Raw genomic sequence first — 15727 nt, 5'->3', positions numbered from 1 at the left:
AAAAAAAAAAAATCCTTTAGTACACACATGTATGCATTTTTGTTGATTATCTACCATGGAGTGGGATTTCTGGATTGTAGGATATGTGTATGTTCATTTTAGTAGAAAGTACAAAAACTGTTCAAAGCCATTATATCAATTTATACTTCCCCGGTAGTAGATGTAAGCTCCAGTTTCACTACATCCTCTCCTGTATTTTTACTTGGCATTACCAAGTAAAATATTTGATTTTAGTCATTTCCTAATGAATATTAAAGTTGAGCCACTTTTTACAGGTTTTTTCTTTTTTCTTTTTCCCCTGAGATGGAGTCTCGCACTGTCACCCGGGCTGGAGGGCAGTGGCACAATCTGGGTTCGCTCCAACCTCCACCTCCCGGGTTCAAGCGATTCTCCTGCCTCAGCCTCCCGAGTAGCTAGGATTAAAGGCGCTCGCCACCACGCCCGGCTAATTTTTTGTATTTTTAGTGGAGACGGAGTTTCACTATTTGGTCAGCCTGGTCTCGGACTCCTGACCTCGTGATCCACCCGCCTCGGCCTCTCAAAGTGCTGGGATTACAGGCATCAGTCACTGCACCCGGCCTTTTTACAGGTTTAATGGCTACTTTTCTGTAAGTTTTTGTGAAGTGCATTTATAAGCCAGTTTTTTTCTCTGAGTTGTCTGTTTTATCCAAGAGCAAGAACACAGTGGAATGAATGATTATTCTACATACGCGGGGCATATGTAGGCTTTTAAATTCAAGGCCAGTTCAAATGAATTAGGTTTAAAATAAATGTTTAGTGTTTTCCTTTCAGTCCAAAGTAATTATTTACTTATTTTTTCAGCAGAAGGGCTTGTGTCACTATACAATAGTATAAATTCACAGTATGCAGCTTTGGAGAATGACTGGGACAAGAATTGCTTCATGACTGAATAAGGAGTTAAGTGGACAGTTGTTTTATGTTTATAGTGTGTTCCTAACCGTTACTGGAGGCCAAAACATTATTCAAAATACAATGTGAAGGCCATTCTCTTTACCAGAACTGCTAGAAATAAGTGGTGGGAAACATTATTTGATAAGCTACCTAAGATGAGATGAGAACACTGAGGACTGTGCTTGACAAAATACGGAGGATCTAAATGGCTCACCAAGGCTCTCCAGCACCAAGAGGTAAACGCAGGACTTCTGTTTGACTGAGTTGAGTATGAATTTCTTGAATCAGAGAGAAAAGATGAGGCTGACCTCTACTAACAGTAGTCTCCCTGGGTTTTTCTGCTTTCTTTCTTCTGATTAAATATTAGATAAATATGCCAATGTATCAGTTTGAAGAGACACCAGCATATTAGCTTGCTAGGGAGCACCTGTATCTCTTTCTTCACATGTACCCAGTCTAATGTGTTTGGTTTTAGATTAGTACATATATTTCATATGTTTGGCAAATGTATAATATTTTATGTGTATGTTTACAAAAATAATACTGTGCTATAGATCAAAAAGTTTTGACCAGTTTATACATCTATTAACAGCGTATGGGTGAACCTGTAACCCTACACGTTGATGACCACTAACATTTTAATATTTTAACATTTGCTAATCTGGTAGATAGATAAAAGTATGATTCTTTTATTATGGATTTATTTAATTAAGAGTGTCTTAGAACATCTTTTCATTATTTATCAATCATTTTCATTCTTTTCTGTGAACTTCTATTCATGTCTTTTGGCCATTTTTCCATTGAGTTGTTGACTCATTGATTTGTAAGACTTTCTTTTCAATGAAAGGAATTCCTTACGTAGCTATAATGTTAGCTGTATGTATTACACATTAATTTCTAAGTTACTCATCTGTTTTGAGTACAAGATACAGTTGATTCTTCCTATCTGTGGGTTCTACATCTGCGGATCAAAACTATTTGGGGAAAAAACAATAAAATAACGATACAACAATACAAAAATAATGCAAATAAAAAACCAATATACTATAACACTGTTTACACAGCATTTACACTGTATTAGGTATTATAAGTAACGCAGAGATGATTTAGAGTATACAGGAGAATGGGATAGGTTGTATGCAAATACTATGCCATTTTATCTAAGGGACTTGAGCATTCAAGGATGTTGGTATCCACAGGGGTCCTCGAGCCAATATCCTGTGGATACTGAAGAACAACTGTATATCATATTTCCATGTAGTGAATGTATCATATTTTTAATTTTATGCTTTATGAGTACATGCATCTTTGCTGTGATGCATTCAGAAATTATGCTTATGTTCTTCTCTTTCCATCTTTTGGGCAGGTTAAAACTCTGCAACAGAACTGAATAATCATTTTAGGCTCTTGGCAACTTTTATTCTGCCTTATCATCTTGCTGCTGATCTCATTTTTGATATTGCGATTCAATAAATATTAACTGAGACCCTACTATATGCCTAGGCCTGTGCTATAAATTGGAGATGAGAAAAACCACTGGCTAAACTAGAGAAACATCGTCAAATACAATGTACCCTGAGCCACTCACCTTGCCCTTTACTAATTTTGTGAAAAAGTACTACTTATTACATCATTTTATTCTCATTATCTTTCAAAAAATATTGACTCAGAGGATATTTATAAATATTTTTAAAAATTATTTTTCACTCAGTTACATTCCTAGAAATGTTAAATGTCTACTTCTGTCATTTTTGTTGCATGCAGGACTAGTGCTATATTTATTAGTACAGGTTACACTGCTATAGCAAGAAAATGCCTTTTTAGGTAAATGTTCCTTTAGGCAAATGTCAGAATTGGGTCACATGGTCATAATCAAGTTGAAGTAAGGCTAAGAAATATCAAGTCTGCTTGGACAGCCACATTATCTGCTAGAAAACAGTGAATTCTATGATTAAAAGAAAATGGAGATATTCAATACTAAGGGACAGCAGTTTCTACCATAGTCCATTTATGTGGTATGTCAGTTGTCTCTTTAGTTTTTTCATCCCACATGAAGGATGAAAAAAATTCATGTGGGATGAACTGTTGGACTACATTGTTCATCCTTTAGGACCCAACAATTCTGAGCTTTTGGCTAAGAATCTAGAATCTCTACATGAGGCAAAGTTCTTTCCATGAGTCCTAATGTAGCTTCTTCTTTTTCAATGACCTATATAGACTAGTAGATAATGTAACTGCCACTCAGTGTATTAGTATATACTGATATACAATGGTATATTGGAAATAAAATAGAATGAAAGAATATAATAGAATGGAATGGAATATAATCAGGGTAACTGCGATAAAAACTATTACTTGGAAAAGGGAAGAATGGGAAACATAAAAACCCACTTGTCTGTAGCTTTACTGAAATCTTGCAGGACAAAAATTGCTAGGATTCTCTAGTGGCTACTTGCCAGTATGTAGCTTGAAGTCATTAACTTACTTGAACTTGGCTCTGCTCCCTGGGATACTCCCCTGTCCATTGTCTTTTTGATCTCCTGGCTTTGCCCTTAGGGAAATTGCTCCCTGTCCACAATCCTTTGGGGCACATCTACAGTGAATGCTAAGGCATAGCTTCTTTTCCACTTTAGATGTGATAATGGCCAAGCAATTCTAGGTTTTGAGCTGAAGACAGCATAAGTTTCTTAACTCTCTGCTGATTCAGGTTAAAGTTTTAGGCGATGCTATATGATTACACATTCACATGTCATTGTAAACTAGGTTTGCAAGTTTTTTGGAATACGGTATGCTCAAAACCACAGTTGACTCCTGATCTATTTGGTTCCAGGCAGTTGTATATGAAAGAAACCACAAAGGCTTTATCTGAATATAACAATGCTATTGTCACTCTCTCCCTCAGATTAATAGCAGCTACATTGGTGGGGAAACAACATCCTTAATCTGATTTTGTGTCTGCATTGGTCTCTATTTTTGGTTGCAAACACTTAAGGGAAGGCTCTTGAGCAAGGTCCTGAGTAACAACATAACTACTGTTATTTTCTTCATAGAAACAGTTGAGTTCTCCCAGTTACTAATCCTTCAGTCAATTTAGATTGCTTGCCATCTGCTGATAATGGAGTAGGATTATATTCCCTTTCATCTCTGCATTAAATTGATTAATTTTTGCCTGCCTTACTCTCTGTCTTATAGCACATTGCTAAGAGCAGCAAGGAACAACCAATATACATTAATATCCTGAATTTTCCAAACCTGTCTTCCAGGAAATAGAGGCTTTATAACTACTGTTAAAATTTTTACTTAATGTTTTATCATAGAAGGGATGACTGGCCTCCCAGCTCACAAAATTTACTTATTCACTCTCAGCAAGTCTACAAGTAAGGCAGAACTAGGACATTTTTAAAGAACATCCCACTTCTGATACTAGTTTTTATATTAATTAGGGTACAGACTAAACTGCTTAACAATGAGATTCTGAAATGCACTGGCTGAAACAAGGTAGAATATTTTTTTTATCAGTCTTTACAAATTTATTTTTCTTTGCCATGCAACACTTTATTCAATAAAATGGAATAAGTGTGCCCTTGCCTCTCAGTCGTAAAATGAGCACATCGAGTTATAACAGGGAAGCTCTGCCATCTGCTATGTGTGGTTTCCATCGCTGGCCTCAAAGTGGCTATTCCAGCTCTCATCATTTCTCAGCCAGTGGGAAAGGAATAGAGAAGTGGAGGACAAAGAGCTTCCTTTTTAAGAAGGTGACAAGAAATCTGCCCTCATAACTCATAGAACTTCTGCTTGTGTGTCATTGGCCTGAATTTAGTCAGATGACCACATTTTAACTGCCAGGGAATGTGACCTATTAGGATATGCAGGCAGGGTTTCTGTTACTAAAAGAGGAAAGAGAAGAATGGATAATGGAGATCATTTAGCAGATTTTTCACATCTGTTGGGAAGAATGGCATGCATATTTAGAAACAATAGTTTTAGCTCCTAGGTTACATAAAAATTATACATTTTTTATCTACTTTTCATACTTTTAAATATTCAGACTGTTTATCAGCACCAATTCGCCAATCAATTAAAATATTTTTATTTGCAATACATTCAATTTTTTTGTCATTCAAGTCACACTTTTTTTTTTTTTAAGGGAAAGTATCTCTGTAAACTTTTACCTTTTACTTACTGGAATGTTCGATAAAATCTACATTTCTTATTGATGTGTTGATGGCAGAAGTCTTCTTTACTATAAATAGTCTATTTATAGTAAATGCAAAAGGTGGGAATAGTAAATATGTAAAACAGCTTATAATATTATTATAAGAGATAAATTTGTCTTTATGTTTCGAAGGAGTTTCCCCTAACTTCTACACAGGTGTTTTTCATCCTATTTTTCACTTCTCACCTCTGCATATATAATAAACCTCATCAAGCACAAAGTACTACAAACTAGCAATAGTTTCTGGCATTCAGTTTTTTCCATCATCACCCTACCCTCATCAGCATTCTTGTTTTATTTATTATTTATTTTGGGCAATCGTTGAGTTTTTTCCCACTACCTCCTCACCCCCTTTTGTTTTCCAGAACGTTTCCATGAGTAATTGAACATTTATGCTTATAACTCCTTTCCTCGTCATATCCACTTTTTGACATGTTGGTTTAATTTGGCTTTGTTCAGAAAGTTTCTCTGTCTTCATATTATGTATATTCTGACACTGTGCCATGCTCTTGTTCATGTCTTCCTTCTCTTTTCAGCTGGCTTAGCTGGGGGTAGCAGCTCAACTACTTCCTCCTGACTTCCAGCAGCTGTTCTGGTTTCTTTCCCAGCATTCACACTCCTCCGTGAAAGACTGTGAGGTGAGTAGTCAGGAAAATACATGCTTAACCATTAGAGAAACTAAGATCAAAAAGCAATGAAGTGGTTCACCTAGTATATCTGGCCCTGTATCTGGTCTTTTAATTAAAGGACCTATCAAGACACCATGCAGTGTTCTATAGTATTGCATCGCTATTGGAATCAACCACACTGCTTTCAGACAAAGCAATGGAACTCCAACAGTATCAGTTATCTGTCAGTTATATTTGGCTATTAAGTGTCATCTTGGGAATACCCAGGAAAGAATCTGGTTCCACCAAGATTTACTTGAAAGTTTACTTTCCTGCGGGCAGAAAAGCCATGCCTGGATAATTGAATGAAATTATGCCCTTTATTTTTGGTCTCACTTGTTACCTTAAAATCCAATGAGTATAAAATACATTTTTTAAAAACACATAAAGCTCAAAATTTTAGGAGCGTAACATATTTTTGCAAGCTATAGAATACCTGCAATCCTTATTAGGAAATAGGACATAATTTTCAGGTTTTTTTCTTATTAACTTTTTTTCATTAAAATTTGGGGAATCACTATTCGGTGACCATTTCTGCCTACACATTCTTCTGGGCTTGTGGCAGTTTTGGTGTTGAAGTATGAGGTGATTTGCTCTCATATAATTTATGAAATTCCTTGATAAATATTTATAGCTATGTTTGATGGTGACCTATTCTCTTTAGCAGTGTCATCAGAAATCATCGATGTATGGATTTTAGAGAGGCCAGTTAGGCATTATATAAGCTTTTTGTTCTGAGTTACTGATGACCTCATGGGGCCTGAGACATTACAAAGGAAAGAATAGAATGCAGACAGAAATAAGCAGCTGATTCAAGGACTGTAAAATAAATGTTCGCTCTGGTGCCCTCCATAAAAGTTCACGAAAAATAATACTTGACCTTATAAAACATGACCTTTTTTGAAGCACATTTGTATTCAGAAGTAGAAATCTCAAAATAATGATTTCTCTTTATCAAACCTGAGTGAAATAGTATGTACCATTAGAAGCCTGTTGGCTAACCCTGACTGATGACCTGCTGAGAATGTTATCTTTCCAGCGATGTCCTTCCTGGATCGTAAAATACATAACATCTACAGATATCCTGTAACTGAGAATAGAAAAATATCACTCTCAAAATCCAAAGCTCAAAGTAATCTTATGAAATTAGATCCTTAGTTTAAAATATTTTGTTTTTGGTTTAACTCAACTGAAATATCCTATGTACTCTCTTGTTTCCATAATTGTTCCACATACGCTTTTGTATTTCAGGTAGTGTTACTGTAATTGTGTAGATAGCAATAGCCTTATATGAACCCAGTATATGAGGTTTTTATTTCTGCCCAAGTATGAAAGATTGTCAGATTGAAGCAAGAACAGAAATTTTTCAAGGATTATGAAAGAGATGAAATATTGACTATATTTTTCCCAAAGTTGCTATTTTTTATTTTATTTATTTATTTGTTTTTTTGAGACAGGCTCTGACTATTGCCCAGGCTGGAGTACAGCAGCATGATCATGGCTCACTGCAACCTTCACCTCCAGACTGAAGGGATCCTCTCCCCTCAGCCTCCCAAGTAGCTGGGACCACAGGTATGCACCACCACACCTGGCTAAATTTTGTATTTTTTGTAGAGTTGGGGCTTCACCATGTTGCCCAGGCTAGTCTCAAACTCCTGAGCTCAAGTGATCCTCCTGCCTCGGCCTCCCAAAATGCTAGGACTACAGGCATGAGCCACTATGCCTGGCCCAATTATTTTCTATTTTAGAAATGAGGAGCCCAGCGCAATGGTTCATGCCTGTAATCTCAGCACTTTGGGAGGCCAAGGCAGGAGGATCACTTGAGGCCAGTAGTTTAAGACCAGCTTGGGCAACATGATGAAACCCTGTCTCTACAAAAAAAAAAAAAAAAAAAAAAAAATACAAAAATTAACCAGTAGTGGTTGTGCACACCTGTGGTCCCAGCTACTTAGGAGCCTGAGGTGGGAGAATCACCTGAGCCTGGGGAGGTCGAGGCTGCAGTGAGCCATGAGCACACCATTGCACTTTGGCCTGGGCAACCGAGTGAGATCCTGTCTCAATAAATAGGTAGATAGATAGATAGATAGATAGATAGAGGTCTAGCCTGATGGTAGAGTTAATGGAAGAGAGTGGGAATATTGACCAGCTTTTCAAGATATCGGCTTCTACCCAATATACCAACTGACTAGAATGCTAGCTTCACTGTACACCTTTTTACTCAGGCAGAATAGCATCCCACCAAATATGTCTACATACTGTGACAAAGATGTCTAGGACCTGTGAATGTTAGTTTACATGCCAAAAAAAGGACTTTGCAGATGTGATTAAATTAAGGATCTTGAGATGGAGGAGATTATCCTGCATTATCTGATGGCTCAATAATCCATTGGACCATTAGACAACGTAAGGAAAAGGTTCTTATAAGTGAAGGAGGGAGGCAGGAGAATCAGAGACAGAGAAGGGGATGTAACCAACAGAAACAGAGGCCAGACAGGAAGACACAGATTTTGAAGATGCTATTTTGCTGGCTTTGAAGATGTAGAAAGTGGACACAAACTAAAAGGGAAGGTCTTGGGAGAGGAGGATGCCACTGGTATCTGGCAAGCAGAGGCCAGCAATGTTACTAAACATTCTATAATAAACAGGCAGCCCCCCCAAAATAAAGAATTATTTATGTGTCTATAGTGCCAAGGTTGAGAAACTGCCTTGTTAGATATGTTAGGACCTCCTGCAAAGTACAGAATAGGTGAGAACAAACATCCATCTCTTGTTCCAGATCTTAGTGCAAAATATTTAATTTTCCATTCTGAAGTATGCTGTCAGCTGTACATTTTTTGTGGATACTCTTTTTAAGATGGAAGACCTTCCATTCTATTCCTACTTTGCTGAGAACTTTTACTATGAATGGTTGCAGAATTTTATCAACTGCTTTTCTGTATCTATTCAGGTGTTCAAATGGTTTTTAGTCTGTTAATATGGAAAGTTATTGATTAATTTTTAAATGTTAAAATGAATTCCTGGGATAAAACCAAGTTATATATTGCTGGATTCAATTTGATAAACTTTTAATATTTTTACATCCATGTTATGAGGAATACTGGTTTTATTACTTTCTTATTACTTTCCTCCCAATCTGTGGTACACTTTCTTAAAAGTTTAACAGAAATCACCAGTGAAGCGCAAACAGGCCTGGCTTTTTCTCTGTGAGATGTTTAGACTGGGCACTGTGGTTCACACTTTTAATCTCAGCACTTGGGGAGGCTGAAGAGAGAGGATCACTTGAGCCCAGGAGTTCCGGAACAGGATGGGCAGCATAGCAAGGCCCCATCTCTGCAAAACCTAAAAACAAGTTAGCCAGGTGTGGTGGCATGTCCCTGTGAGTCCCAGCTACTTGGGAAGCTGAGGTGGGAGGATTACTTGAGTCCACGGGGTCCAGGCTGCAGTGCATGTGATTGCGACACTACTCCAGTCTGGGCAACAGAGGAAAATCCTGGAGTCTCAAAAAAAAAAAAAGTTTGACTATAATTTCTTTTTTATTTCCTTTTTTTCTTTTTCCCAGGCTGGAGTACAGTGGTGCAATCTTGGCTCACTACAACCTCCACCTCCTGGGCTCAAGTGATCCTCCCAGCTCAGCCTCCCATGTAGCTGGAACCACAGGCACTCACCACCATGCCCAGCTAATTTTTGTATTTTTTGTTGAGATGAGGTTTTGCATGTTGCTAGGCTGATTTCAAATTCCTGGGCTCAAGTGATCCACCTGGCTTGCCCTCACAAACTGCTAGGATTAATTTAATTTCTTTAATGTGTGTGTGTGTATGTGTGTGTGTGTGCACATGCACATGCATATTCCTACTTAGATTATCTGTCCATGTCTTCTTGAGTTAGCTTTAGTAGTTTCCGCCTCCCAATGAATCCATTTTATCAATGTCAAGTTTATTGGCATAAATTATTTCTCTTACATATTTTAACGTCCATAGGATCAGTGGTGGTATCCTTCTTAATCTTTATATTAGTAATTTATGTTTCCCCCCTTTTATCTTATTAGTCTGGCTAGAATTTTATCATTTTATGATTCAGAAGAACCAAATTTTGACTTTATTTTTTCTAGTTTTTAAAAAATCTATTCTTTATCATTCCCTTTTCTCTGCTTATTTTGGGTATAATTTGTCATCTTTCAATTTCATAAGATAAGAACTTAGATTATTGATTTGAGGGCTTTTTATTTATTTAATGTAAGCATTTAATGTTATAAATTTCCTTTTAAAAATTTTCTAATTTCTCTTGTGATTTCTTCTTTTACCCAAATTTGGGGACTTGCCAGATATCTGTTTTTGATTTCTCAATTAGTTCCATTGTAATTAGAGGCACAGTTTGTATGATTTCATCTTTTTAATTTGTTGGCATTTGTTTTATGGCCTAGAATATTTTCTCTCTTGGTAAATATTTCAAGTTCCCTTAAAAAACAAATATACATGCTGGTATTATTGGTGGTGTTCAGTAATATCAAATCAGTTAAGTTGGTTGAAAGTATTGTTCAAGTCTTTTAGATTCTTGCTGATTTTCTTCTTATTCTGTAAGCTACTATGAGATGATTTCCCTCTTCCAATGTAATTCCGTGTATTCTTCCATTATTTTCATGTTTCATTTTCACATTAAAATTTGTGAACTACATGGAATTTATCCAGGCACATATAGTAAGATGTGGATCCAACTTTTGTTTTTCCTTTAAGACCAAAGCATTGCATCATGAATATTTTAGGTAGCACAATAAGCTCAGTTGGTATTTAATAAAAAAATTTTTTTTAGAGAATATGCATAATACATATCATACTTTAAAAAATCTAACATAAGTCTTTAAAATTAAAAGGGGAGTCAACATAGTGAAAAGAAAATAAGATGATAGAGCAAGGCAAACAATTTTTGAAAATACATTAAAAAATTACAACACACCCATCCTGTATATATAGTGAATATTATTATTCTTTTCTTCATTTTGATTAGAATTATATCCCTCTGAATAACCTATACAATCCAGAAATTGTTTTGAAGTCAGTTTACTGATTGTCTTGCAAAACAAAGCAAACAAATGATAGCTAAGGCCATAAAACAATTGTTGATTTTACCTGGGAACTATGTTTCCTGGTTTTTTGCTCAAAGTAATGCCATAATTTGATTCTTTAATTCTTGAGATGTGCTACTCTTTTAAAAATTATTTTTATTTTTGTTTTTGTAGAGATGGAATCTCACTGTGTTGCCCAGGCTGCAGTACTGTGGCTATTCACAGTTGCTATCATAGCTCACTACAGCCTTAAACTTCCTCTCGCGTCAGTCTCCCAAGTAACTGGGACTACAGGCACACACCATTGTGCCCAGTTTATTATTTCTTACCAGATTAATTATTTCTGATTAGTACTTGATTTTTCTGGATTCATTTATATATATATATATATATCCATATATATATAGTGTTTATTAGTCACAAATTTCACACAACTAGGAGTGTGCTATATTGTTTGGGGCAAGAAAGGGTCTGTAAAGCACTGGTAGCTGAGGATAAATACATTTGTTTTGGTTTCTGATCCCCAAAATCCACGAGTAAAAGCAGAGAAAAAAGAAATCTGATATTTCATATTAAAAATTAATATTAGCTTCACCAAAGAAAAATAAGAAAGTAATTATAAAACTTTTCCATTTATTAATTAGGCTATATGAAACTGCATTTCAATTCCAAAGGACTAATTTCTATAAGGAATTACATGTAATTTGAGTTTTAGGACTACACAGTATCATTGAACAATGGAACACTCTCTAGAATAATTTTCTTTAATCCCGCAAATGTTCACCTTTTTAGAAGTAGGTTTTGTTTTTGTTTTATCTGGACTTTACTTGTGTTGCAGATGTTTCTTCAAGCCACATCAGCTTTAGTTGTGAAATTAAAATGCCAACTCCATAGGGCTCATAAGTATTCTTGCAATAGCAGCTATAGTTGCTGACAATTTGTGTTCACCTCTACTGGTCAGGCTGGGCAATGGGCATAGGTACTTCCTTCCCACAGTGCTTGTGCTATTGATGCTGCTGTCTTTTTATTTTTTATTTTTTTGAGACAGAGTTTTGCTCTGTTGCCCAGGCTGGAGTGCAGTGGCGTGATCTCAGCTCACTGCAAGCTCTGCTTCCTGGGTTCATGCCATTCTCTTGCCTCAGCCTCCTGAGTAGCTGGGACTACAGGCACCCGCCACCATGCCCGGCTAATTTTTTGTATTTTTAGTAGAGACAGGGTTTCACCGTGTTAGCCAGGGTGGTCTCAATCTCCTGACCTCGTGATCCACCCACCTCGGCCTCCCAAACTGCTGGGATTACAGGCGTGAGCCACCGCCCAGCCTGATGCTGCTGTCTTGTTACCATCACGGCCTCTGATTCCCTGGGTCTGGGATTTGGAAAAGCAGTATTCTCACAGCTCAGGCTGCAATGATTTTTTTTCTGGTGCAGTGGTGACAGTAGAAGAGAACCCTGTGGAATCTCCCTGTTTCTTTAGACTTCAGCCCATTCTACTAGGCATGCTTTCCTTTTAAGGCCTTTGCTGTTGGTACTCCTTCGGCCTGGTTGTAACCCTGAGGTTCACTCCCCACTCGCTATCGATTCTTTTTTTTTTTTTTAATTTATTTTCACACAGAGTTTCACTCTTATTGCCCAAGCTAGAGTACAATGGCGTGATCTCAGCTCACTGCAACCTCTGCCTCCCAGGTTCAAGCGATTCTTCTGCTTCAGGTTCCTGAGTAGCTGGGATTACAGAAGCATGCCACCACGCCTGGCTAATTTTTATATTTTTAGTAGAGACGGGGTTCACCATGTTGTCCATGGCTGGTCTCGAACTCCTGACCTCAAGTGATCTACCTGCCTCAGGCTCCCAAAGTGCTGGGATTAGAGGCGTGAGCCACCGTGCCTGGCCTCGATTTTCTGTTTAGATATCGCCTACTTAACCACGCTTCCCTTGACCATCTATTAGTATTGCCTAGCTCCTTTCCTAAATTTTCTTCTCCACAGGGCATATCTTCTAATGTATTTTATAATATCTCTATGTGTTGATTTGTTTTTGCTTTTTGTTTTTTTTCTCTTCCCTAGAATATAAACTCCATAAAAGTTTAGATTTTGTCTGTTTCATTCATGTTGAGTCCAAAGTGCCTGAAATAGTGCCTGATACTGAATAGACATTTTGAATGAATAGTGCCTTGAAGTACAGCTTCTCTCTGCTTCCTTACCTCCTATGCAAGCTCCAGGATTTCACGGGAGCATTCACTATTAGGCCATAATAAAACTGGGCCCACTTCTCCATACCAGGACTCAATTTGAAACACATATGCCCTTCATTTCCCCAGAGAAAAGGTAAAAACTCCTCAGATCACTTCCCTGCTTCGTTTCTTCTTCCCATGGAAATGCAGCTTCCCCTCCTCAACTACCCAGTCCTCTATCCAATGACCAAATTCAGTTCCTACTTTACTGGGGCTCCAGATTCTGTCCCAACTCCTGTTTTCTGGGGACCTGTGTTTCACATGCAATCTCATATTTCAAAATTTTCATAATGATCTGACCATGAACAGCTGTTTAATTTTGACCACTTAATGAGGATGAATTAAGAAATATTAAACTCAAATCTACTTATGCATAGATGTATTTGACCTTAAAATTAATAGTGTAATTAACTCATCAAATTTGAATAAAATGTCATAACACAAAACTTTCAAAGAGATGTATTTTAATAATTAAAGACAGCATTAGTGAAGTTTTTCTGTTTGTATCTTTTGTGGTATTAAACATGTACTGTCAAATATCTATCTATCTAAGTGGATAACAATGCAATTCATTTTGTCATGAAAGAGCTGTGCTTTCAAAGACTTTTAATAAGGTTTTAAAAAAAGATAAAATTTCTCTTAGAAAATAACGCGTAGGAGTTAATGGCATCAAAGTCACATTGACTAAAGAAGGAAAATAGCAACAAATTGTTAAAGCCACTTTAACATAAACCTTATTGCAAGTATACAAATCATTTGAACACAATCTATAGAAAAGAGAAAAACTTCCAAGGCATTACAACTTTTTCTCTGGCATGTTAAAAAACAAGTTTGACTAATGGCTAATGCATTATAAAATTTCCTATGTGACAAATCTCTCTAGATTATGCATAGTATTTTACTTTTGAAAGGTCATAAAAAAGATATAAATCAGTTTCCAGAAGAGCTAATATTGGCCCATAATGAAAGTTTCCTTCAGGTTATTTGAATGTATTAACGTAAGAAAGCTCCAGTTTAAGAAGAATTTCAAACCAAAATTAAGCATTAAAAAATAGGCATTTGGTTGAGGTTATTTTTTATTTATTCATTTATTTTTTGAGACAGAGTCTCTGTTGCCCAGGCTGCAGTGTGGTGGCACGATCCCCGCTCACCGCAACCTCAGCCTCCTGGGTTCAAGCAATTTTCCGGTCTCAGTCTACTAAGTAGCTGGAATTACAGGTATGCGCCACCATGCCCAGCTATTTTTATTTTTTTTTGTATTTTTAGTAGACACAGGGTTTCGCCATGGTGGCCAGGCTGGTCTCGAAATCCTGACCCTAAATGATCCGACTGCCTCAGCCTCCGAAAGTGCTGGGATTACAGATGTGAGTCACTGCACCTGGCCTTAATTTTCTAAAGACAAATAAACAAAAAGCTTTTCCTGTTCCTCTCCCAAAAGAGCAATGAGATAACTGCCTTGTAATGTTTGTTTCCTTTTTACAAACACCAGTTTACCACTTGCTGGAATCCCAGCCCAGGAACCAGCCTGTGAATGTGGGTGGCTCATGGCCTTGTTTTATGATGACAATTGGTGTCCTCTTGTCTCTTCCAGAAGGGTCTGTCTCAAGGTACATTTTGGCTAAAAACAGTTGTAAAGACACATAAATTCGGTTAGTTTGGGTTAAACTAAAGTAACTGCAGATTGAAAATTCTTCGAATAAAAGTAATAAATTAAATTTCCAGAAGAACAAATAAATATTGGCCACATTGAAAATGAAAATTCTTCGAATACAGTTCTTCAAATGAAAGTGATAAATTAAATTGCCATTGACCAGGTAGACAAATACAATTTCTTTTTGATTTCTCTCATCTGCCATGAAAAGCAACATGCGAGTCTCATCAATGCCCGAAAAAATTCCAAGTTTTATAGAATTGTTCTGGTGGCATAATTATTGTTACACTTTTCAGTAAAAGGAAAATTGTGCCAGAAAGAACAGCTTTAGTCAAAAGGAAGTTTAAAAAATCTGGCTTATCACAGTAATGGAGGTTTTACTCTTATCATAATAAAACAAGGGTTGAAATGAATTTAAGTTTTTCTGGTTAAATTGATATAATTCTATTCTAAATTAGATAACAAAACATATTTTTTCTTGTGCCCATCTGGAAATTCTCCAGTTCAAAAAATCCCATTACTCTTTAGTTTTGAGGAGGAATGCTAAGCTACTTCTTGATTTTGAAATGTAGTTTTGTAAGACATGGTGGCAAAGAGCAGTCAGACACTCGGTCATAATGGTGCCCAGTTACTGCTATAATTGTCCATCAATTGAGCTTACCAGACTTCAGAGATTCTTTTTTCTCAACTTCATTAGCATCTTTGCCAATCCAAATAAATATCTGAAAAATGAAACAATAACAATACGTATGGTTTCTGGGATGTTGACTCCGGCTAGGCCCTGTGTAAAGTGCTTCACGCACACACTGCTCATTGAATCTTCACAACATCCGCAGAAGTTAGGGATGTGGAGGCAGTGGCCCAGAAAGGTACCATCACTTTCCCAGTGTTCACACTCATCAGGAGACACCTAAACTTACATTTAGCCAGTTACACTTCAGATTTCACACTTGGATATTTTATGTTTACATGGTATTTTCTAGTTTGTAAAGTG

General features: G+C 36.8%; 1 protein-coding gene across 1 annotated transcript in view; it reads right to left on the bottom strand.

Moving 5' to 3' along the window:
• Positions 1-13671: 13671 nt before the first annotated feature.
• Positions 13672-15727, bottom strand: part of LOC105475607 (scinderin) — an 85536-nt gene continuing 83480 nt past the window's right edge. The window contains exons 15-16 of the mRNA XM_011731008.3: positions 15395-15455; positions 13672-14700 (exon numbers count right to left, since the gene is read on the bottom strand). Of these exons, the coding sequence (XP_011729310.2) occupies positions 14573-14700; positions 15395-15455 (189 nt within the window). The 3' untranslated portion in view covers positions 13672-14572. The remainder of the gene's footprint in view (positions 14701-15394; positions 15456-15727) is intronic.

Source organism: Macaca nemestrina, chromosome 4, assembly GCF_043159975.1.
Source record: "Macaca nemestrina isolate mMacNem1 chromosome 4, mMacNem.hap1, whole genome shotgun sequence".
Classification (NCBI taxonomy): Eukaryota; Metazoa; Chordata; class Mammalia; order Primates; family Cercopithecidae; genus Macaca; species Macaca nemestrina.
Note: the sequence above shows the minus strand (reverse complement) of the source record. Positions and strands in the feature narration are given on the sequence as shown.